The 25,836-nt window shown below is 36.5% G+C and overlaps 1 protein-coding gene across 1 annotated transcript; it reads left to right on the top strand.

Annotated features, from left to right (window-relative positions):
* Positions 1-1,063: 1,063 nt before the first annotated feature.
* Positions 1,064-25,718, top strand: LOC105440361 (angiopoietin-1 receptor-like). The gene is made up of 12 exons (XM_030988326.1): positions 1,064-1,070; positions 1,674-1,802; positions 7,923-8,216; positions 9,672-9,790; positions 10,194-10,572; positions 12,010-12,315; positions 12,820-12,890; positions 13,491-13,722; positions 14,453-14,691; positions 21,981-22,050; positions 23,606-23,711; positions 24,168-25,718. Exons 1-12 carry the CDS (start codon positions 1,064-1,066, stop codon positions 24,457-24,459), a joined length of 2,244 nt encoding a protein of 747 aa, XP_030844186.1. The 3' UTR covers positions 24,460-25,718.
* Positions 25,719-25,836: the final 118 nt, after the last annotated feature.

The following is a 25,836-nucleotide window of genomic DNA, read 5'->3' as shown; positions in this document are numbered from 1 at the left end:
AGGAGAAGAAGAAGAAGAAGAAAATAAAAGTGGGGGGGGGGGGAAGAGAAGGAGAAGGAGGAGGAGGAGATGAAGATTAATTAAAAAGAAGCTATCGTAACATGCACAATATTTTCCTTTCTGCATCTGACGAATACATTGTAGCTGTCCATCTTTATTTTGCATTTTGAATTCTATTACAGGTTGTACTAGTGGTACATATGGTGCAGGATGTTCACAGACATGTCACTGTGCAGGCGGTGGTTCATCATGTAACATCTATAGTGGAATATGTACAGGGGGGTGTCAGACTGGCTGGTCTGGGGACAGTTGTCAAAGTAAGTCATGGTCAGCAATGATAACAAATGATATGACATAAATGCTCTCCCCAAATAAGAGAAATCAGAATGTTTACATGTACACTGCAGCTTTGTAATAAACTTCCTGTTATTTGTTGTTTACCTATGCCTATATGAACCGGATTGCTCCTGCAACCCTACTGCATAACTCAGTAGTTTTCATTTGAAGTTATTATATTTATTGTTGTAGACATATCCAGATCCTATGTTTTGCGGTCCAATATATTCCATTTTCCTTATGTTCATGGATGACATATTCAACAAATACATGAACTTATTTAGTGAAGGCACGGTTAAATTCAGTAATAATATGTGCCATAATTGAAGTTGGTATATAGTGCTCGGAAACAATTCAAACTAGTTACAAGGAAAAGAATTGTGTAAGGGAAACAACCATATCATTGTGGACTTCATCTAATATTATTTGCTGGTGCTTGCTAAATTATGATTTCTAAAATATTTTCTTGGCATCCTCAGTTCCAGATGAATGTGAAGCCGGTTACTATGGATCTCAATGCACTGATAAATGTCATTGCTTGAATGATGAATCATGTGAGAAACAGACTGGAGAGTGCCCTGAGCAGAAGTGTGCTCTAGGATACAAAGTACGCAGTAATGGCCAGGTCCAATGTCAAGGTAAAATACTATTTGACAATAAAGGGTGTTGAATTTTTCAAATCAATTTCTATTTATTTATCTTCAGTCTACATACAACATGTACATACATGAATGGTACAGTGTGCTAATTGACACACAGGTATTTTGTTTTTATGTACCATGTATGAACGCTCATAACTACATGTACATGTACAGTATGTACATTGGTCATATCAACCATATACTATGTACATAGTGCTGAGATAGTAAATACATTATTATAATGTATACTTTGGAGGGGCTTCTAGTAGACAAATATTGACTTCTTTGAAGGGCATGGTTACTATTGTGATTATTCGCCCAACGTGATGTTGTATTATATTATGCCCCAAGACAAGACGAGGGGCATAGTGCAATCTCAAGAACACCGAGGAGCTACATGTACATGTATTTTAATTTGAATAGTGAGGTAAAAAATAGCCGTAAATATTTGTTTAATATATCGTATTCATTGTTTGGATTCACCCAATCATGACAAAGTATTCCATTTAAAGTGTTTTCATTGATGGAGGGAAACTTTAACAATCTGAAAAAGGGTGTGTGCCAACTGCTTGTTCCATTGTTAACTTCATGCGTACAAGTAGACCCGAGCGAAAGTTATCTTCGCCTTTAGTATTCAATAATAATCATTGGTCAGATGTCTCCAATATAAACATGAATTGTGTTTTATTTTTTCAGAGTGTGAAGGGGGTACCTTTGGCATTGATTGTCTTCAGCAATGTCAATGTGCTGCAGAAGCTTGCGAGACGGAGAGGGGTCATTGTAATGGACAATGCCTTGATAGCTGGTTTGGACCGTATTGTCAAAGTAATTATACCCAGCATATATTGTATTCTGTTTTGTTCCCGTGTTCAGCCATTATTAATATGATTCTATTCTTGTTTGTTGCAGACATTTGAGCAAAGTTCAAAAATACGTTTTACTGTTTGTTATGTACACTGTTGGTCATAATGGTGGCCATGCCTTGAACCATAATGCATGGCCCTACAGAGAAGTTTTTTCCTGTTGGGGGCCGGGGGAAAATGCATTGAATTTTTGACAATTTATTGCATTTTCTTCGTTTTGGGGGATTTGTGGAAGGGGCCGCGTACCCTAGCAAACACTGCGTACAGTCATGATTCAGGGGCTAAGCAATGGCCTCGTTACTGTGAGGCCCCGGGATAAAAATCGAGTCGATCAGCTATATATAAGTGCCCTTTTGTGAGGCATTAATCCTCATTACTGTCAATTATGACTTAAGGACGTAGGTCCCTTAGCTGATTAGCATAGTAGCACAATTATGATTAAGCAGTCACGCAAAACAAACACTCTCAAATTAATATTCAATAAAATCTGAGAATGTATGCCATTATCTAGATCTATTAGAAATAAATAATTTTTTTAAATCCTTCCCTAAACTGGGGTAAAAATAAATATTCCACCATTATGACCAACAGTGTATAAAGTCCAATTTATATTTGAATGAAGTTTCTCCTTCACCTTACGCGCAGTAGGCGGAAGTTAAATGTAAAAAAACAACCCTTTTCCCCTCCAAATGATTATCAGTTATTGGTTAATCTTTGGACGGTCGACCCTGTCTATAGCGATTGCCCAAGCGAAACACAAAAAGTAGTTGTTCTAGACAAGCGGTCATTTTAGATAGGTCGGCGTAATTGATGGCCACCTTTTAAATGTAACAACCCAAGTTTCTTTTTTGGTGTTTAAAAATAGTCAAAATAAAAATACAAAACTGTTTACACTCTTTTTTTTCTTTTTTTCTTTTTTTTGGGGGGGCTTGGGATTGTCCAGGATCTTTTAATTTGAAGGCATATTAACAAAATATTTAAAAGAAATGAATGTACGCCTGCTCACCAGGCCTCTCGCAGGCCGGCCAGTGCGCGAACAAGCGAGTCATCGATCGCGAAGTTCATAACAATGACGCCGAATAGTCATGTTTTCAATAGGCCATTTCCAATAGACAAAATCCGAACTGCATACATTAGTTGTTGCCAGGTTGGGCAAACATTATGGCCCGAATTCACAAAGGAGGTTTGTCGACAAACCTTGGTTTTCGTACGTCATAGTATGACGCGTTTTTACGCGTTTTTTACAAACCAGGTTTGTAAAAACGCGTCAAAACGCGTCATATGACGCACGAAAACCAAGTTTTGTCGACAAACCTCCTTTGTGAATTCGGGCCTATGGCTTGACCTACCTAGCAACACTTAATATATGCAGTTGCATTTTGACTATTGAGATACTATTATTCCTAGCTAGCTATCAGGTGAATGAAATAATTTGTATTGAGGCACTTCACAATGACTTATGCATTAAATGTGGTTACATTACGAAAATGGCCTATATTGGCTCGTCCCTGTAATAAAATGTGCAAGAAACCATACCCTGTCGGTCATTAAATATTTTGATTGAAGTTTGAATACAAGCTTGGGGTTGAGTTGATTTTGGTGTGTAAACGACCGTTTATAAGCTGCCGCTGTGCGAGCCGTTTTCAGCAGAGCGAGTGAACGAAATTGCTCAAGCGCTGATGTTGCTGGTCGCTACATGAAATCTCACAAGTGGGATTTGAAGTGGACAGCTTTGACTGTAATACAAAAAATATTTTCTCAAGTGGAAAGACGTCATGATTGATAAAAGTCGTTTCACGAAGTATGTATGATTTGCATACCAGGAGTATTGCATTAATACATTTAGCAATTTTACTTCAAACAAAATAATCAGATTGATTTTTTTTTTTCTCTTATCCTCAAGCGAGGTTTTTATTTCCATAATAATAATACATTTGTACATTAATAACTCAATAATTGAGTGAAACATAACATAGGTTAAAGATTAAAGTACATTCAACAATTCTTCCAGCTTAGTATTATCTTCTTTGCTAACACATTCATATCTTAAAAATAATCTTAGCAACGACTTGAATTAAAAAAACAAAGTATGTGGGTAGTAAACAGAACCATTAACAATCTTCTTAACGTAACATTTATAAATTGCATATTGCGCATAATTTAAAATAATATTCAGAAGTGAATATTTCTTGTTTCCAATATCCTTTCCTACAACTATTATCTATTTGTATTTCTATTTGGAATATATTAAATATCAAATTACATATTATTTTCCAAAACATAGTCACATCCTTGCAATATAACATAAAATGAAACGTTGAGTCAACTTGTCCACAAGAGTTGCATAAATTATTATTAACAATTTACCATTTATATAAGTTTTCTTTTGAGGCAATAAACCTATGAATCATCTTGAAATTAAATTGTTTAACTTTATTATTACGAATTTGCTTTAATTTAAATAAAAATACATCCTTCCAAACAAAGTCATTATCCAAATCTAAAAAGAAATTCCAAAAATAAATGATATTTGGTTCTTTTGACTTATTACGTAATAACAAACGATAGTAATCTTTCACTTTCATAACAAAAACATTCACTTTATCCCCTGTTTCTATTTCTATCATATTCGAAATATCACATTCTTGTCAAGTTCATAGTAAGGATATATTGACTGCTTTGAGAGGCATAGTGGTTTCTATAGGGTCAAGGGAAACTCACAACCTGCTATGACCCCAAGGCGCTTGCGCCGCGGGGTCATAGCAGGTTGTGAGTTTCCCGAGACCCTATAGAAACAACTATGCCTCGAATATTAAAAGCAGTCAATATATATTTTATATACCGAAAAAAAGGAAAATGTTGACTCACCCAAAACCCCAGTATTTTGCGATCGAGACTAGTACACAAAATGGCGATCGGTCGTCTGCGCTGCGTGGATTGGTAGATTCGTCGCCTGAATGCAGCGACCAAAATCGAATTGCACTCAAACACCGTTAACGGTATTGCGCATCGGTCATCGCACAAAAGAAACTTATACGGTAACACGTAAACCAAAATGGGGATCGCAGCAAAATGACGTCACGTTTCACAGCCATGGAAAAAGTGCTATGAAAAATGGATATAAACCGGTAGAGCCGGGAAAAATGACTATGAATTTCAATTAGCGGGCATGGTTAAGAACATGACTGCATTTTCAACCAATCAGAAGACAGGATTAGTAAAGAATCTTAAAATGAGGTATATAACTAAATCTATCCAACCAACACTGTGGAAATGCTTTCTTTAATTTTGTATATTAAAAAAAAACAAGAGCTGTTGTGCTTTCACTTTTGTATTTAGTATTGTAGAATCATTCCAAATACCATTTGTAATCAAATTATGAATTTTCAATAAACCGGCCTCTTGCCATTCTCGATAAAACAGTATTTTGTTCTGAAAGGTAATGTTACTATTTTTCCAAATAATTTCATGTGGAATATTTCTTACTTTAAACATATCAATGAATTTTAGTTCTGACCAAGTACAAAAAAAATTTACATAAAATTCTGGCAAATTATGTTTAGAGCATAATAAATTCATATCCTTTATGTTACAATTGAAATGTAAACATAGTGGCAAACCCCCTATTTTGTCGGACCAGTATTTAAACATATTTTTTCCAATAAGAGCCATTATCATTAAAAAAAACGAGATATCCATGCCAAACGAAGTGGAGATATTTTACTAGCAATATCAATCATATTCAATCTACCATTTTCAATATCACTTATAATTACATTACGTTTAATTTTTTTTTTTTTGGCGTTCCATAAGAAACGAAATAATAGTCTGTTCAATATCTGTGAAACATGTTTTGGTACTGGTACAACAGTTGCATTATATACAATTTGTGACGCCGCTAACATTTTCAAAACAATTATTCTGCCATAAAAAGTAAGATCTCTCATTTTCCACATATTTAATACATTTCGAATTTTATCTATTTTTACATTCCAGTTTAAATCTTGTAACAATTTCTTACTTTCGCCTACATATACTCCTAGATATTATACAGGTTGATCAGTATATATAATGGCATTATCATGAACAAAATTATCTACAATATTCTGTGTGCCCATGCCTTGAGCCATAATGCATGGCCTTCCAGAGGATTTGTTTATGTTGGGGACCAGGGTAAAATGCAATAAATTATTGAAAATGTATTGCATTTTCTGTGTTTTTTTTTATTTATGGAAACTGCCCCCTACCCTAGCCCCCGCTGCGTACAGTCATGGTTCAGTGACAAAGCAATGGCCTCGTAACTGTGAGGCCCCAGGATCAAAACCGTGTCGATGTGCTATATTAGTGCCCTTTTGTGGGGCATTAATCCTCATTACTGTCATTTATGACTTAAGGGCATAGGTCCCTTAATTAATAAGCATAGTAGCATAAACATGCTTTAGCAGTCACGCAAAACACACATTGGCAAATTATTATTCAATAAAATCTGAGAATGTATACTATTATCTAGATCTATTATTTTTAAATTATTTTTAAAATAATTCCCTAAATTGGGCTAAAAAAAATATATTCCACCTTTATGAGCGAACGTGTACATTGTCGAATGCTTTTTTAAAATCCAAAAAGAATATAATTCCCGAACTATTGGATGTCTTTAAATAGTCGATTACATCTTGTACTAATCGTATGTTTTCTGCTGCGGATCTTTTCTTCATAAAACCTCTTTGATCAGTTGAAATGATACTTGATAAAACACGTTGAAGTCTTTTAGACAGTACTCTTGCCGCAATTTTATAATCATTGTTTAATAACGAAATTGGTCTCCAATTGTCTAAATAACCCCTACCCCCCTTCTTAAATAACAACGTAATAAGACCCTGCCTTTGAGAAGAAGATAATTTTTGTTTGTGATACCCCTCATTTAAGCTTGCAATAACCAAATCTTTAATTTCTAACCAAAAAACCTTGTAGAACTCAGCACTAAGACCATCACTTCCAGGGGCTTTGTTATTACCCATACATTGCAATGCGTCTTTACATTCCTTTTCACTTAGCAACCCTTCACACTTCGATGCCTCTTCATCGGTCAGAGTACTAATAATTAAATCTTTAAAATAATTATCAACATGAACATTCGTGCATTCCTTAACATACACTTTTTCAAAATATTTATGAATTTCCTGTAAAACCTTTTCATCATCCTTAATAGTTTTTCCATTCACATGTAAACTTTCTATTTTTTTTCTTCTGCCCATTGCGCTTTTCCAACTGTAAAAAATATTTGCTTGCCTTCTCACCCTTTTCAATCCATTTTGACCGCGATCTTACAAACGCCCCTTAACATTTATGTGTATAATATTTATCTATTTTCTTCTGTGCTTCCTTCATCTTACTAATAACATCTTCATTTGGATCCCTATCTAACTGTTTACTCAAGGTATCATATTCCTTTTTAAGTTTATTAAAAGCTTCTTTTTGAACATCATATTTTTGTTTACAGTATGACATCGTAAATTCTTTTATCTTAACTTTACATATTTCCCATTTGTCTCGTGGTGACAATTGTATGTATTCCAATTTAACTTGTTTAATCAAATTACGTACACCAGTCTGATACTTTGCATCAACTAAGATATTGTAATCAATAATCAGATTGATATCTTCTCTTGTTTAGGTAAATCTGCATGTACATGAACATGTGTATTTGTGGTAGTTTTTTTTAAGATCTTGCCTATATAGTTCTGGATCTAAATACTGATACAATGAAGTGACTGGTCGAGTTGCAATCTTCTATTGCTGCAGACATGTACATTTGTATTTAATGTTTTGTATTTTTGCTTTGTTTTGACAGGAATATCAATATTATAAGTAATTGTTCATTCTTTCTAATACAAACGAATCCATTCTTTATTGATGAATATCAGGATTGGTCAATGTCCTATAAAGTGCATGTAGGATTTGTTCCCCATACACTGTATGTATTGTTAGTTATTATTACATAAAGCAAACAGATTCTGTGTTTCAAATTGTGTGTATTATTTAAGTTTCTTCTTTCTTATTTTCTCATCTTGGTTCTTGACAGGAATATCCAGATTGGTTCCAGTGAGAGTGAACCCATACCAACCATCTAGCTTCACATGTTATGTTGAGGGTATCCCACTTCCCGATGCATCCTCAGTTGATCTGTACAGACGTACTGGAGACACCAATAACAGGACAGGAATCACCATGAGATCAAGCACTGTCTCAGGGTCAGAACGAGCTGTTGTCTTTGATGTTGATAGTGTGTATCCACTGGCAGATGGGGGATACCAGTGCATTCTTACTGTTGAAAATACAGGCTATCCCAGTACGCTCATTACCAACGCAACCTATGGTGAGCAAACTGCGCGACATTGCTTTACTCTAATGTACATCTGTGAGATACCTGTATGCATTCACTTTCTTTAGATGCAGAATTATTCTCAGTCGTTCTGTCTTCATCCAGTGTTACAGGGCCAAAACAGGGGATTGCATCAGTTATGTTGTTGGAGGCTCTGGTTTTGTAAAACTTTCATGGCAAAGGAATAGGCAGGCACGTGTGCCTTCCCTCGCCATGTAATAAAAAATAACAACAACAACAACAACTGTTACAACATGAATGACAACACGACTACACCACCAACTACCACAACAATAACAGCTGCAACAAAAGCAACCTCAAAAACAGCAACAACATCAACAGACATATATTGCAAAATGTGTGTGAAGCATTCAGTAATACAAACAAATGGCAGTGCCTAGGGGGCATACTGAATAAACTGCTATCTATTAATATTAAAAGTTACTAAATTAATTCATGTTGACTTTTGTTGATCATCACATATCTTTTTACTTTTTGATGTACATTTATGTCATATATATATCAATATATATATTTATATACCTCACTTAAGAAATCCAGCCATCTGATTGGTCGAAATTGCATTCATAAACTTTAACTGTTCCTGTAAAATTCCCGGTAACCATGCTTAAAACAGTTCTAAAATCCCAATAACCATGGTTACCGGGAAAATAGTTTAGTCTCCATGGTTACCCCATAGGTTTACATGTTAAAAAATGGTTTGAGCGATCCAGGATACCGTACGTGTGCGAAGAATTGGTCGCTATATTTTACCAATTTTGTAACTCACCCCACGGGACATCTCGCCCCAGCATCAAAGACTGGGTCGAAATGTCCCGACACGATTCATCGATCGAGAGATACCAATGTGTATATGTTTGTGCTCATTGTACATTTTAGACGATATGGCTGATATTTGTTCACATTCTTTCGTCCTGGCCGTTAATTAGCAGACTACTGGTATCTCTCGATCGATAAATCATGTCGGGATATCTCGCTGGGGCGAGATGTCCCGTGGGGCGAGTTAGCCCGACTCCCTAGTAGCTGCCAACGCAGACGACCGACTGTACTAGGCCAAAATGGCGGAATTAGAAACGCTCCCAAGATTTCAGCTTCTTGATGATGATCAAATGAGAGACTTGATTGATTCTGCTGACAGCAAGAACACGAAAAATTCCGTTAAATGCTCCATGAAAATATTCGAAGACTTCCTGCAAGTTATCAGCACAGACCTCGATAGCGTAAACAAGCTTTCAAATTCGGAGCTGGACAATGTACTGCAAAAGTTTTACGCTGGTGCCAGACGGAAGAACGGAAGTTATTACATGAAGAAGTCAATGTTAGCTATTAGATTCGGACTTCAGCGTTATTTCCTCAACTGTAATAAGATAGATATCATCAAGCATGAAGATTTTTCCAACTCGACGAGAGTTTTTAAGTGTTTTTCAGCAATGCTTAAACAGGAAGGAAAGGGAGTTGTAACTCACAAACCAGCTATCTCAGCAGAAGACATGGACAAAATCCAAGGTTCGCTTGATTTGGATGATCCTGTGGGTCTTCAGGACAAGGTATTTATGGACGTAATGTTGTACTTTTGCAATCGGGGTAGAGAGAATTTGCGTGAAATGACACTTGACAGCTTTGACATTTGTGATGAAGGGGGAAAATGCTCCATAACTCTGAAAGATACACTCACAAAAAACAACCGTGCAGATAAACTAGAGAAGAGCCAAGGTGGTGTCATGATTCCAACTAATGGTCCACGATGTCCTGTTGCCTCATTCTTACGCTACAAAGATAAATTGGATCCACGATGTAAGAGTTTTTGGCAGAGACCGGCAAATGCACAGGCCAAGCGTGAGTTCAAATCCAATCCATCTTCTTCTGATCAATGGTACTGTAATGCATCCCTTGGGAAACAACAGCATCGGAGACAAAATGAAAACAATATCATCTCGTGCAGGTACCAAGGCTTACACCCACCATTGCCTAAGGGCAACCAGCATCAGTACCCTACAAAATGCTGGGTTCAGAGAAAGAGAAATCATGAGTGTCTCCGGACACAAGGCGGAGACCAGTCTCAAACACTATGCTATGACCAGCAGTACAGCCAAAGAAAACATGAGTCATGCTATCGCGGCAGCCGTTGATCCGAAATCAGTACCATCGTCATCAAACATAGGTCATGGTATCGCGGCAGCTGTTGATCCGAAATCAGTACCATCGTCATCAACAACATCTACTGGTGGTCAGCGTAGTGAAAGCCAGGAACTGCGGGAACTAAATGACATTTTCAATGAGATCACAAATAACCCAGAGAACTTCCCACGCACATGCAACATCACTACAAGTAGCCATGCCCATGTTTCTCCTAGTCAGCAGGTGCAAGCCCCCACATATCATTTTCACAATTGTACTGTAAAAATTTTTAACAAATAGAGTTATTTTATACCAGTTGAGTTATTTTCTACAGAGTTCTACAAATAGAGTTATTTTCTACGGATTTCTACCAGTTGAGTTATTTTCTACAGAGTTCTACCAGTTGATTGGTTAGTTGACTCTTCGGTATATAAAAGTATTAATGACTGCTTTGATATTCGAGAAATAGTTGTTTTTATACGCTCTCGGGAAGGTTACAATTGTGCTATTGCCCTCGGCACGCCTCGGGCAATAGCACAATTGTAACCTTCCCTTGAGCGTATAACAAACAACTATTTCTCTCAAAGCAGTCATTAATACTATAATATATTTATATTACTTTTGTTCTACCTCAGTGCTAAGCTCCACCCCTAAAAAAACCTCCAAAAGTAGATGACTTTTGTGAGATCATTATGCCAGGCATTCATCAGTCAGCTAGATGAACAAAAGACATTGGTATGTCCCTTCCCATCAACTGACCACCTGTTCACAATAGACGGTGGTATTTCCTCACCCACTGTGAAACTTGTTACATTAGCATTGCATGTTTTCATATAATAGCCCATTTAAACCTTTCTTTTCATGGTGTTGCTTGGGTATTTCTGACATAGCAGCTGCCTAAAATGTAATTGAATTGTGTGAGTAAGCATTGTATAAAAAACATGCAATGCTTTTGTGAACAGGTGTTCAGTTGATGGGAAGGGACATACCAATGTCTTTTGTCCCTCTAGCTCACTGATGAATGACTGACATGATGATGTCACAAATGATTGTTTTTGGAGGGTTTCTTTTAGGGGTGGAGCTTAGCAGGTAGAACAAAAGTAATAGAAAAAATAATATAAAATATATGACATATAAACTTACATTAAAAAGACAAAATATATGTGATGTATACATTATATAATTACAGATCAACAAAAGTCAACATGAATTTGTAATTTAGTAACCTTTTAACATGGAATGTATGTTCCTATATTGATAAAGTTGTTTCTACATGCAAGTCGCCATCTGTACATTGACCCATACATAAGCCCTACATGTGAATTAATCAATGAACTTTATATTTTTAAAATTTGATATTCTGGGCTTATGTAGCACTTGATACACCTACGATGTCTGTAAGTGCTTTACAATGTTTTGTGAACCTTGTCATTCGATTCAGGCTCGCTCAAACAACGTATGCACATTCTCTGCATCATATGGTAGCAGCTCTGTAAGATGTCAGTATAGTACTCCTGTGTACTTTGGTGAAATTTATATACATATTGACTTGGTGGAAGAACTTCTATTATAGGCGTGTCATTGATTTTGATGGTATTTTAATAAATTATTATATTAAGTATTACTGTCTCTGTTTGTTTTTGTTCAGTTCTGCCAGTCATTGAGAAAGCACCAGTGATATTGAGCACCACGTCAACTACAGTTGGTCTTCGATGGAATGAATGGTCTGAAGAAGATGACGTAGGTGATCCTCCTCTGGTAGGATATGATGTCTTTGTAAAGAAGGATGGTGACTGGGTAACAGATCAGAGAGTAGATCAACTAACAACATCAGCCATCGTTAGTAACCTGACACCCGACACAGATTACAGGTTTTGTGTAGCAGCAGTGAGGGAAGGAACAGGTGGAACAGGACCCGAGTCTCCTAGGAGCGACACAATAACTCTCTGTAGAAGTAAGTTATGCTCAGAAGAAAATAATTGAGTGTATTGGAGTTATACATTTGGTTACAGGTACATTGTTTTTGCGTTTTAGTAATTGATTTGTACATTTTGATGTACATTAGGGATATTAATGCACTTTTCATTGATTGAATGCACTTTCCATTGAAATGTTTGATTTATTTAGTTTTTTTTTTAGTAAAGTCTGTACAAAGAAATGTTTGTATTTTAAAGGTTCCATACATTCTATCTTTAATTCTTTTTATCTTTCTAAATTGTGACACCAAAAATTTCTTCTACAAAGGCAAAACATACGTTTCCCTATAAAATTTGTTTATTATACCCTTCATTGTGTTTGGCGCAACGGTAGTTTCATGTTCGACTTTTAATCTAAAACTACATGAAGTGTACCTGTAGAAGCAGTGCATGATTTTACTATGACTTGCATGACCATGTGATGTATTCATCTACTATAGGTCCAAGCCATTTAGTATCTTGTGTATACTTTAAACCTTCAGAACCCAGTGCTTCTCCAACTGGACTACAAGTTTCAGCCATCAACCCTAAAGAGCTAGAGGTGACATGGGAGGTATGAACTGTTTTAAGAATAGCGGTTTGGTCGCTTCGTGAAATGTAGTTGGATGAAAAGACTCGTCCAGAGCACAAAATTTATAACTGTTACTAGTCATACTTTTATTACATTCAGGTAGAACCGCATCGTTATATGTGATATGAAGCTGGCAAAGACACTTACAACCTTATTAAGATTTAATTGTACCTATTTTTTCGTCAAGATATGTCAAATAAGAACTCCTCGCCGCCACTAACTATTTGTGAATGTTTCTTTACGTACCTCAACAGTTGACTAAATTAAATAGATCTTGTGTAAAAAAAAATATAAAACATCTAAATAGCACCAATTTGTTTTGTTTGCTAGTTGCAAGTAAGAGCTGTTGGGCTTATGAAATTGAGTTTTTATTTTATTTTACAGAAGGAAGCAAATATAAAAAAATGTTTTGTAATCAAGAGAATCTTGTTTAGCAGGACCATATAGCAGCTCCCTTTAATGCGAAAACTGTAGATTAAAAAAAAAAAGATAACGACTCATAGTTTTGTTTATTAGTGTGAAAGTAAATTCTTGTATGTGGTTGTGCTGCATGTAACATGAATTTGCTTTTTAATGTTTCAGCACCTCCCGTCGGAATCAGCAGAATGCAGGAGTGGAGTGACCCATTATATTATCTACTACGCTCCCCCTGGTTCAACTTCTTCAAACTCTATCCTAGTTTTTCGTGACACTAGCTCCTACACGATAAGAGGGTTAGACACCTATCTGGACTATACCATTCAATTGACTGCATTAAATAAAGACGAGGAGGGTGACAAAAGCAGTGAGACTATGAGCAAAACACTTGAAGAAGGTTGGTGTTAATCTTAGGATGTATTTTTTCGTGAGGGTAAGGGAGTTATTGCTTTGCTTTTTAAGTGAAACAGTTAATATTCTTGTAGATATTTTTGTTACAACCTTCGTCCAACATGGTTTTTTTTTTCGGTTAATACTCCTTTTGGTTCGTTACTACCAGTTTCATCTACAAATTTAATTGATCTTGATAGAGAGAGAATCATTCATTCTGCTAAATTGCAAACTGTATGGTTCGTATACTGCTAATTCATTAAACTTAACTCGAGGACTACAGTTTGTTAGAATCAGACCTCGGTATAACTTCTTTGTTAAACTCAATTTCTGAGTATGTTTAATTCCAGCGTCGGGTTAAATGTTAGTGGAGTACGGGCCAGCACGTGAGATATCAGAGGATATCGGGAGTAATGAAATCTGTAAATATATCTTTAGCAGTGTTTGTATACTAAATTACTTTGCCTGCACAATATAAATCATATACATGACTCTTTGATGCATTAGATTACTATTTCCTTTATGTCATTACATTTTCATTGTGATTCAAACCCCAATGTAATTTTATACACAGTCGCTTTAATTGCAATTGAAATATTTTTTTTTCTTCTGGAATTAGACATTGTACTTATCTATTAAAACGAGAGTAACAAAAGTAATTGATATTCCGGAATATCAATACATAAGTCTACCATATTTCAGCATGACATTGTTATAAACCATTTTCTTCTAATCAGTCGCGCCTGCTCCTATCAATGTGACTATACTGCAGAGTACTACAAGTTCCTTCACTCTATCCTGGTCTACCCCTCTACCATCTAACATCAATGGTAACATCCAGAAATATATCATCCGCTACAAGCGAACTGATCTAGCTGGTGATGGCAATTATAAGATGGAGGAAGTAATGACTGGTGCATTTGATGTGGAACATACTGTGATGGACCTGGCCAGTGAAATCAATTATACAGTTCAGGTATAGATGTCTCGACATCAATCCTTAGGACCCAACGTTTAAGGGAATATTCATTCTCTTCATATTTTAGTACAAGCTTTCCCTATTTAAGCTAAAGACCAGTTGTGGTCATGCAATTGCATAGTGAAAGAAACGTTGTGAAATCGATCAGAAAAGGTTGATCATCTAGCATAGATGTTCTGCAAGGTTCTGGAATCATCAAAATTATAAGAAATTTGGCCAAGTCTTCATAAAGTTAGAAGCACTGTACACAGAAAGATGTATATGGGACTACACACACGTGCGCGACACGTGCATTTGTATCTCTCAACAGGCAAGAGATATACTAATTTACCAAATATATCAATTAGTAGGCGTTTTCCCGTCAAAATTTGTATCGTCATGTAATATTCAAAACATATTCTTTCACATGATTGGTAATAAGAGCTTCCATTTCATTTTTTGAAATTGGGGCGTTTCCAATACTGGTCTTTACCTTTAAGAACATTTTAGTTTGAGCTGTTATCATAAGCGCTTTTAGAGAAACTATATACTTTGGGATGAAATTACAAAGTGATTCTCTTTTTTTAATTGTGCCATTTATGTAGCAAGCAATCACCGATTACATGCATGATACTGCATTAAAATGAATTACATTTGAATGCTTTAAAGGCATCTAAAAATTAACTTTCGTATGAGAACGCTTATGATGATTGTAGATTGTATTTTCTCGCGGACTAGAATATCTCATGATTAAGTGCAGCCATGACTTAGGGGAGCCTTCCAAAGTTGCGACTGTGCCGCGACGCGTCGGGGCGCAGAGCAGGATATGAGAACAAAGGAGGCGCCTTTATGCGCCCATTAGCGCCTTTTTGCGTCGGATAGGAGAGGACTTCAGTTGGTTGCCAGCTCATTAAAATCTGGCTATTGTTTGGAGTCTCATTGTTACGAAATTACCCCGCCGGGGCGCGCCCCGGTGAAGCACTTGACATTTGTGAATGGGAGCTTAAACTTTGAATAGCTTTCGCGCCCTTTCGCGCCCGGTCCGGCGCATTAGTTATTCATGTAGTGCCCGCTTGTTTGTCGCTCTCGTCTTGCGAGATTTGACTCTGAAAAGCATTACTTTGGCTACTGATTTGTTTTAATATTATTTTACATACATGACATTGGTTACAATGTTTGTTCTGATTGTTTATTTTCCTCTCAAAATCGGAGTTCTGTAGGCGTTAACGTTGGCATGATTGTTCATTGTTTTCATCTCCTCCTTTTCTGTTCATGATTGTGTTCAATATACTGTATCAATTTTAATACAAATTGATTTGTTCACGAAAAAAACAAATTTATTTTATACTTACCCCACTCTCTCTGACATTGTTTTCCTCGTGCATGTTTTGACACTTTAATTGTAATTTTATATTTCCTTATAGCGATGTTATCGCATGTTTCGATTTTCTTGTTTTTTTTAAAACAATTTTTGTTGCATCTTGTAAACAGTTCTGTCGTATGATCATTATAAATCATATAATTATATCATCAGTCTGTTATTTCATAGATCCTTTGAATCTTCTTAAAATTAGAGAACGTATTTTTAAATCCGTGATGTTGAAAATGATACTTAATCCAGAATGTCGTAGTTTCTCCATGAATTGGATTTAAAAAGCGTTTTATCTGTATTACGATGTTTTTTTAATGCAAATGATATCCGTATTGTCGGGAACATCATCAATATGTTTCGTTAGAAGGAAGACGCTCATTTTCAGAATGTTCTTTCTTTGCAAAACACTAATGTTACGAACAAATTTAAATACACTGTGCCCGTATCAAAGAATTTTATCGAATATTTCTTTGCGACGAAGGGGGGGGGGGGGGGTTACATCCGCGGCCAGTTTTAGATCTAGGTCATTGTTAAGAATAACTAAAATACATATATATTGTGCTGAATAGGGGCCACGTGTTATCGAAAGAGCGTAGTGCGTTCTAGAACAAATACAAGCCATGGCAATTCGTTGAATTGCTTCTCGTAACAGAACTGTCTCACCGTCTAAATAAGGATCCATCCGGGGGATCCATCATGCACGTGTTGGTATCAAGTAGTAAACGGAATTAATAATGATTGCGTTGTTTTGGGACATTTTTTTTCGGGGGGGGGGGGGGGGGGCAGGGAGCCCTTATTCTTCTTCTACTGGGTCATCAAGAAACACAAATAGTGTTGAAATTTTCCGCAATCCCTTTAGCGCCGAGGGTAGAAAAGCCTTTAGAAAAGTCAGCTGGACAATAGCAATTTAATGTTGGTCAAACAATCAGCGAGAAATACTGGGCAAACAGATATTAGCCCACGTCTTCAATATAACAAGGGAATCCCGATATAACTAAGCACATGCTCACAATATGAATATCAAATCTGGCTATTGTTTGGAGACTCATTGTTACTGTCTGGTAAAGGGGTACTTTTCACGCACCAAAAGTCCGGCTCGTCTAGTACACACAAATCCGGCCCGTATTGACTTTACACACCGGACTTAGGGGACTGTTTTCAAAAGGAGGGAAAATGCATATGCGTACCCTACATAACACTCATTCGGGGGTGGGGGGGGGGGGGGTGCGCTTAAAGGCGAAGCGCTTTTTGTGAATTGTGAATTTGTGAATTTGAAAAGCTTTCGCGCCCATTCCTACGCATTAGTTATTCATGTAATCCTCGCGTGTGTGTCCGCTCTCGTCTTGAAAGATTTGACTCTAAAATTTTCACGTTGGCTACTGATATGTTTTATTATTATTTTACGTACAAGACATTGATTTAGATTGTTGTTCTGATTGTTATATTCCTCCCAAACATCGAAGTTGTGTAGGCGTTGACGTTGTTATGATTGTTCATTTCTGTTCATTAATGTGTTCAATACTTGTATTACATTAATTTCTTCACGAACAAAACAAAAACGATATGTATAATTGTATTCCTTCTGTATGTTTTGACACATTATTTGGTTCATATTACATTTATTTTGTTCTGTCATCCGATCAAAATAGGTCATATATCTATATCATCACTCTGTTCTTTCTCATGCAAGATCGATTTAAAGAATAGAAACGGAGGTTCTCTAAATCTTCGCAAAATCAGCTATTGTATTTAAATACCCGTGATTTAAAAAATGATACTTATAATCAAAGAGATTGAAAGATTCTGCTTGAAATAAGATTATAGGGCGTTTATAAATATGTCATACAAAACAAACAAACATCTGCAAATTAAAGATATTACAAAAATGATAGTCGTATTGTCGGGAGCCTGCATCATCAAAACGTTTCGGTAGATGGAACAATTCGAAATCGCCTATCTGTTCCAAACATGAAATTCGATCGAATATTTCTTCGCGAAGAAACTTTATTGGTGGTGTCATTTGTCTTAAAGTAGATATTCATTGATTTTAAATCTAGCTTTATTTTCTTTATTGCAAAGTTGAAACTTTGATTCGACAAGGTTATCAAAATTCAATGCTTGGAAACATTCGAAGTAATGATTATTATAAATTACAAAACGCTTAAATACAGCCCCGGCATAGCACCTGAATAGCTCTCCGAAGGCTGCTGAGATGTGTGAGATCACAGCAGGGACATGTTTTTGCACAAGCAGACGATGTCCCATGACATCTCACACATTTTCAGTGCCTGTGTTTTCATCTTCTCTTGAGTTCTTTCTCTTACTTCACTACCGTCAGGCTAAATGTGTAATCTATTGCCTCACTCTAAACCCCGCGCATGGTTTTATTTTGATGACAAATGCAGCGATACAAAAATAAAGGAATCTGTCGCTTGTAAACAAAATAAGACGCCATTGTATATTCAGCTGCAGACACCGCGGTATGTTCGGCGTTTTAAGAGGGAACAAATGCCGCCCTTAATATCAATCCGGGGGCTTTTCAATTTGAAAGTCTGGTTTCTTTGATTGTTAATTAACCCCTATCCTGTGTATTTACAAGCAAAAGATTTTAGTTATCAGAATCGGGTCATGTCCCCTTTTGATCCGTTTGACGTGCCAGTACATTTATATACACTAAACTCATTATAATTTGACAAATAATAGCTTTGCAATTATGTTCATTCCCTATGGGATGTCGTCTGCTTGGGCAGTATTGGTCCCTGTTGTGACGTCATTAAAACATCGTTATTTTTCTGGCGAATCTCTCGTATATCCCAGCTGCTATGGAGGTGGTTGTATTTTTATTTTTATAAATCACCCGATATGTAGCTGACCTCAAACTTGTACGATGGCCATCTGTTAGCTTACCAGTTTCTAGTGATACATTAGTTGACATATTTGTGATTTTCTTTGAATTTCACCTTTAACAATTTGTTATCTTCAATGTTCGTGAACGTTTTGACGTTGCATATTTGTTAGCTAGCGCTAGTAAAGTCTTTTGTTTTAACGTGCACTGTATATAGTTATAAGGCCTGAACACGTCATGTTCACATTGGGTGTTATATAACATACGGATATTATAGTACATGTAACTTTTAAAAGCACTTTATTTTTGCAACGCAATGACAAAAGACAGCTCTTTGAGCAGCTAATAGTTGTTGCGCTCATAGGCGGCTATTCCCAATTACCATTAGTTAAGTTTATTAATCTATTCATGTTTTCTATTTATTTATTTAGTTTTGGGGAGGGGGATGTCGTATTACGAATTCATGACCCTTATACATAATGACCATGTTCTCAAATTACGAATAGCGGTCTTCATGAATAGTTGTCCAATGAATAGCGGTCCTTATAACTAGCGAGCAACCTTACTGTGTAGCTAAACAAGAATCTATAGCAAGTCGGACAATTATAGCGATCAAACAATAGTCTTGCTCGGCCGCGTGAAATCCTGCCACGGCATTCTATGTTTTTACCTTTAGAGCGAACTTTTCTTTTGTATTCGCTCCATAGAACTCTACTTTATCTTACAGCGAGGTGAAATGAAAAGAGCGTCATCATGAGTAGATCTATTGTTTGATGTTATCCTTCTTCTCCCTAGTTAAGCCAAACCTTCAATTTAGGCCTATCCATAAAAGGTAGCTTCCTGTACCGTTCGCTTTTTTTTCCTGACTGCTATATGAAGCATGTGTATGCTCTGAATTAGGCAAACAGGGGACCGGCGGGTTTAAGATCCTCTCCGAACGTAATGTAATGTTGAGATATGCCTTACAATAGCATATCGATTTGGTTTCTAACCAGGGAGCTCCCGGTTACGAGCTGCTCTGCTCTACCACTGGGCTATAGCGCCTCCCTCCTTTTAAAAAGATCTTTTAAAATTTGCCGTTTTTTTTTTTTTAGAATAAGAATCAAAACATATTTGGTATGTTTTTTGTATCTGTGCATTAAGATTTCAAAATTTCACTTTCGCCACTTAATTATACAAATCTACGAATAAATGATTCGAATGTTAGAGCAGAAATCAATGTTTGCATTTGTGTCGAATGATTAATTATCATCATGAACTGATTAATGTTTTGTATTGCATTTCCAATTGCTGCTCAACTTTATCACCACCAGGCTACGCTTTTTTGTTTACATCTTCATGACACACGTGTTTTATAATCTCGATATAGTTCCCGGACTCTTTTTTCTATTTATTGCACTTTTAAAAAGAGCTATGGAATTATTATGATTTAAAACGCCTTTTGGACGGGCAATTTTCGAAGGCAAATCTCGGGCGTGAAATCCTGCCATGGCATTTTATGTTTTTTTTTCCCTGAGGCCACTTAACAAAATATACATGTTTAGCGTCCCCGCCTGCTTCCTTTTTGGGGGCCGCCTCCTATTTTTTTTATTTTTGGGGAAATTTGTTTTAATTTTTTTTTTTTATTTAATTTAAAAAAAAATTAAAAAAATTGAAAAAAAAACACATGAAAAACAATACTAAAATGGATCTATTACTGATTTTTTTTAAAAGTTAAAAGATTTCGGCGGCCATCTTGAAAAATAGCCCGACTGTCAGGGAAAATGTACCGAGCGGCCATTTTGAGCGGCCATTTTGAAAGAAAAAAAAAAAGAAAAGAGAGGGCCTCCTCCTTCCTAGTTTTCGAAAAAACAGGACACTAATAAATCATTTTTTTATTTGGCCTTAGAGCGAACTTTTCTTTTGTATTCGCTCCGTAAAACTCTACTTTATCAAACAGCGAGGTGAAATGAAAAGAGCGTCATCTTGAGTAAATCGTTTGTTTGATGTTATCCTTCTTATCCCTAATAAGCAAACCTTTAATTTATTAGAACCAAGTCATGGGAGGAGAAAAAAAAAGGATTTGACTGACAAAATATAAATTCTTCCAAGCTCAGGCTGTGGCGATGTGCAACGCGTATTGACGGGAGAGAAAGATAATTCCTTTGTCCATTATACGACGCTAGAATCATATCGCGATGTGGGAATTATACAAATATGTTGATAATCATTCAAATTACAAACATACACAAGCGACCCAAACAGTAATCAATTTGCCGACTATAACCGCATACATGTGGTCATTCACATCATTCGTCTTTTATTTTTTGTTGTTGGGGACAATTAAGCTCGCAATTAAACAACCATTAATCGTACATAGTCATCTTTATTTCACATTTCATACAGTCGTCACAAAAATTAAAAGGAGGCGTATTAAACCCAACAAAAATAAATCATAAAGTATTCTGATCAAGATGAACGAGTGTGTTGATTGCCCCCCCCCCCCAAAATAAAAAAAAGACGATCCCACCAGAGAAGTTCATGCTGTGCTGTAGTAATGTACATCGCAAAGCTTCGCCACAATGATTGGAAAGGTAATACCCCGCCCGTTACGACGCAAAACGGCGCGAGAAGAATAGATCGCGACGCGAGAAGAATACATCATTTTTGTACAAACAATGGAAAGTTTATCAGAACGAAAACCGGAGGAGGGGAAGTCAGGCTTTGGCCGACAAATACTTTCTGTATATCAAGTTTAAGCTGTACCGCGCATCACGAGCGAGAACAATGACGGGAGAGATAATCTTCCATTGCCTGGTGGGGCGCAAAAGGGCGCAAGAAGAATAGAGCGGGTTTATACTAACAATAGACGGTTTCTTTTCATATGCAAGAATCAGGTGAGGGTGACTATTGCGCCCCTTCGCGCCCCTTTGCGCCTCAATGCGTCTCTTGGGACGCGACTGTTCTATTCATCGCGCCCCGACGCGTCCGGGCACAGTCGCAACTTTGGAAGGCTCCCCTTACTAGCTTTAAACAATTCTTTTGTGTGTGGACGATGTTTGTATTGTCAATATTACTACAACTCCATATTCTTATTTCCATGTTTGTCAGGTCCAAACTCTCAATGGAGCTGGTTTTAGTAATTGGTCCGTATCAGTGAATGCAAAGACCATCCTCTCAGGTAAGAGCATGCAACAAATGAAACTTTTACTACCCTGAATGTTATACTTGAAAACATCGTAGGTAATGTGAGATTTTAAAGGATGTAGAAGTAAAATGCTTTCAGCATTTAATTAATTGTTCCTTTATTTTCGTATTTTTTATATTACTCCTGTTCTTTTGTTCCAAATACGTTTGCTTTTTGCGCGATTTATTTTTCCTTTTTCATACAAGTGTGCCTTCAGCATTTGATTTCAAGAGAATAACGCGCCTTAAAAATCTCATGTATTATTTTTATTATCAAATATATACTAGCTACATGTCAAACTAAAGTCAGTTTGTGACCTTCATAAATATGTTTATAAGTTTGTAGCTTATCAGCGTTGTTTACATATTCATCCTAATATTACGCCTTATTTCTGTTTGATTGGCTGAGAAAGTTAAATAGTCTGCATTAATTTGGTATAGTTTAGTATAAGGAGAAATGGAATGTATACATTTTTCTAAAACATTTCTTTGTTTACAAGTTTTTGTGAAACTTTATGAAACGACAAGAAAAGTTGTCATTTATGGAAGTAAATATAATCTACACTGTTGCTCATAAAGTTGGAATATTTTTTTTTTACCCCATTTAATGGAATTATTTTGACAATGACTTTTTCCTAATAGATCTAGAAAATGCCCTTAAGTAAAAAAAATGACAGTAATGAGGATTAATGCCCACAAAAGGGCACTTATATAGTCGACACGGTTTTGATCATGGGGGCCTCACTGTTACGAGGCCATTGCTTTGCCACTGTACCATGAATGTACGCAGTGCGGGGAAGGGTAGGGGGCAGTTCCCACAAAAAAGTGCAATAAATTATCAATAATTCATTGAATTCCCCCCCGGTCCCCAACAGAAAAAATCTTTTGTGTGCCCATGCTTTGAGCCATAATGCATGGCCGTACAGAGGATTTTGTTATGTTGGGGACCGGGGTAAAATGCAATAAATTATTGTGTTGTCGTTAAAGGCTGCAATATCGAATATTTACATGTTCAAACTTGGGTACCGCATAAATCATTCCTCGCCCCTCTCATTGTTTGCTTATTTATTTAATGATGCGTGTAATTTGAATCTGCATTCACACTCAAAAAGATATGTTTATGCAGATGATACATTTATATTTAATAATGATGTTAATTTTACTCAAGTTAAGATTAATTTACAAGATGATTATGATCTTATTGTTAAATGGTTTGAAATTAATGGCATGCATATACACCCGGATAAACAGAGGTCAGTGCTTTTGGCTATAAAAGTTAGACTTCTTTTTTTTTTTTTTTTTTTTTTTTTGTTTGTTTTTGTTTTTTTTTTTTTTTGGGGGGGGGGGGGGGGGGGTTGTGTATTTGTATGTTGCAGCAGGGCGTCATTGTAAAGTATTTTTTTAACTGAATGGTCTATACTGCTCGCTAAAATAGACATGAATAAATAAATGAATAAATAAAATCAACAAAAACTTTGTAAAACGGACCAACAAAATGTATAGCTCATTACAGCATAATTACATGTATGTGATTTTTGTTTGTGCTAAAGGTGATGATAATGGTTCCAGGAAACCGCTAAGTGCTGTGATAGGGGGTGTGATAGTACCCATCGTTCTCATCGCAATACTACTAATTACTTTGGTGATGTATAGAAGGTAAGTTAACTCAACTACAGTAGAACAATTAAAAGTGAAGTCCATGCCACTATATGGTAACATTTTTACAAATATAGATATGAATTTATTTATCTAAAGGGAGCCAAAACGATAATTGATAAAGCGATTGCAGGATTATCCTATTCTAAAGGCCCTTAAAATACAGTATATTCATACAATGAATGGTTTATAATGATTTTGTTTCAAATGTTATAAGGGACATCCGCAATCATACGCAGTGAGCTGTTATGCTCATCAGGGACCATTCCCACCTCACTTCTATCTAAACTTTGTGTGCGTGTGGGTGTGTGTGTGTGTGCGCGCGCGTATGTCTGTGCGCGCGTGTGTGTGTGTGAGTGTGCGTGCGCGTGCGCGTGTGCGTGTGTACCTGAATCTCAATGGTATTACAAAGAAGGAGGAACTTAATGCGTTTTTATTATTGAATTTCACTTCCAGGATCAAGCAAAGACGTTTAGAGACTGAACCAGCCGCGTCCCCACCAAACAATGCACGTGAGACCTCATCAAAGTATAAGAACCCTGTATTTGATGACTCAAAGCAAGACCGCAATACCTACGAAGACCCGAATGCTGATACCCATGTCTACCAAGATCTTAATACAGATACCCCAAACTACCAGAATCTTACCGACCCCCATACGTATCAAGATCTAAAGAAACCCAACACCGACGATACCTATCTAGAACCCATAACATCAGATCCGAGAGACACTTACGAAGAAATATAGAGACAGCCCTAGCGAGGCAGAGGCTTGTGTATGGTGCCAGCATTGATACATGCTGGATCAACAATAATGAACATGTTATGCAATACACAGAGTTGGTAATATTTATCAAGGTGCTCATACTTCCTTACTATGTGCTCATACTACGGTAGTACACTATTTCAATTGTTGCAAGAATTATAACGAAACTTAAACAGCTACTTTCAAAATGTTATAGAAACAGTAAATATCTTATGTGGTTTTTAAATCCTGGTACTTGGTTAGGTAATCCCTTTGGCAGCTCACTCAGGAAGCTATACTGGGATGGTAGGTGATCATGAGGCGAGTAACTACAATATCACTTCTAGTTTGTAAATTAAGGGATGAAAGGGTAAATTTACGTCTAATTTCGTCAAAGTGAATGTCATTTACGATGCAAAAATGCCACTTTTCACTGATTCAATATTTGTGTACAATAATCTTTTTTATCTGTTTTTCACTTCAAGCTGTGTAACATTTCTTATCGTCAGGTTATAAATATGTTTTGTACAGATTGGTTAAACGTGTAGATTATATAGATTTATTCAAAATCTTGTGCCGAAGGCAGGACAAATATTTTGTTGTAAGCTTGTGTAAGAATATATATTATTCAGTGTTAAGGTCTATTACCCGCCAGCACCATTGTCGAAAAATTCAGTATGATTTCTTTAAAACACGTCGGTCACCCTTTTGCCCAAGTAACGCATGGAAAAATGCATGATAGATAGTTCAGCCTTTGCTTGCTTTCTTCACCTTTATGCCATTCACCCGTTTGTCACACGTGCAATTTTGCACAAACCAATTATTGACGGAAGCATTGCTTTGTGCAACACAATCCGGCGCTTTGTAAAATTACTAATTTCTGGTCTTGATTAGCTCCGTGACAACCATTTTAATACTGGTACAGATTAATGTTGCACTGGAACTGTTAAATATTCATGAAGCCTTTGATTTATCTATTTCATGATGAATAATACGTGAAGCAGGGGATTAATTGTGTGGCATTTAAAGAGTTAAGTCGTGTAATAAGCTGTGATGAATAAATAAATGCAAGGAGACGCCCAGACTTTTCAGGGTTTTTTTTTCCAAGATGGGGTGCCGAATCTGTTATTATCCCTCCCAACCTCGGAATATTCAGACCAGCCTGAAATAGTAATTTGATGCATGTAGTTCATTTGTTCTGAAGATCGAGATATCTCTCTCTCTCTCTCTCTCCCTCTCTCTCACTCTCTTTCCTTCTCTCACTCTCTCTCTCTCTCTTTCCCAAGGCTTCTCTCTCTCTTCTCTCTTTCCTTATCTTTCTCTCTCTCTCTCTCTTTCCTTCTCTCTCACTCTTCTCTCTTTCCTTCTCTCTCTCTCGCT

Source organism: Strongylocentrotus purpuratus, unplaced genomic scaffold (assembly GCF_000002235.5).
Source record: "Strongylocentrotus purpuratus isolate Spur 01 unplaced genomic scaffold, Spur_5.0 spur5_contig_840, whole genome shotgun sequence".
NCBI lineage: Eukaryota > Metazoa > Echinodermata > Echinoidea > Camarodonta > Strongylocentrotidae > Strongylocentrotus > Strongylocentrotus purpuratus.
Note: the sequence above shows the minus strand (reverse complement) of the source record. Positions and strands in the feature narration are given on the sequence as shown.

Bases quoted from the DNA above. Each gene is read 5' to 3' on its own strand.
- LOC105440361 (XM_030988326.1), top strand. The intron at 1,803-7,922 runs GTAATTATACCC...GGTTCTTGACAG, and splicing joins GTTTGGACCGTATTGTCAAA to GAATATCCAGATTGGTTCCA. The intron at 9,791-10,193 runs GTATTTATGGAC...GCAGGTACCAAG, and splicing joins CTGTGGGTCTTCAGGACAAG to GCTTACACCCACCATTGCCT.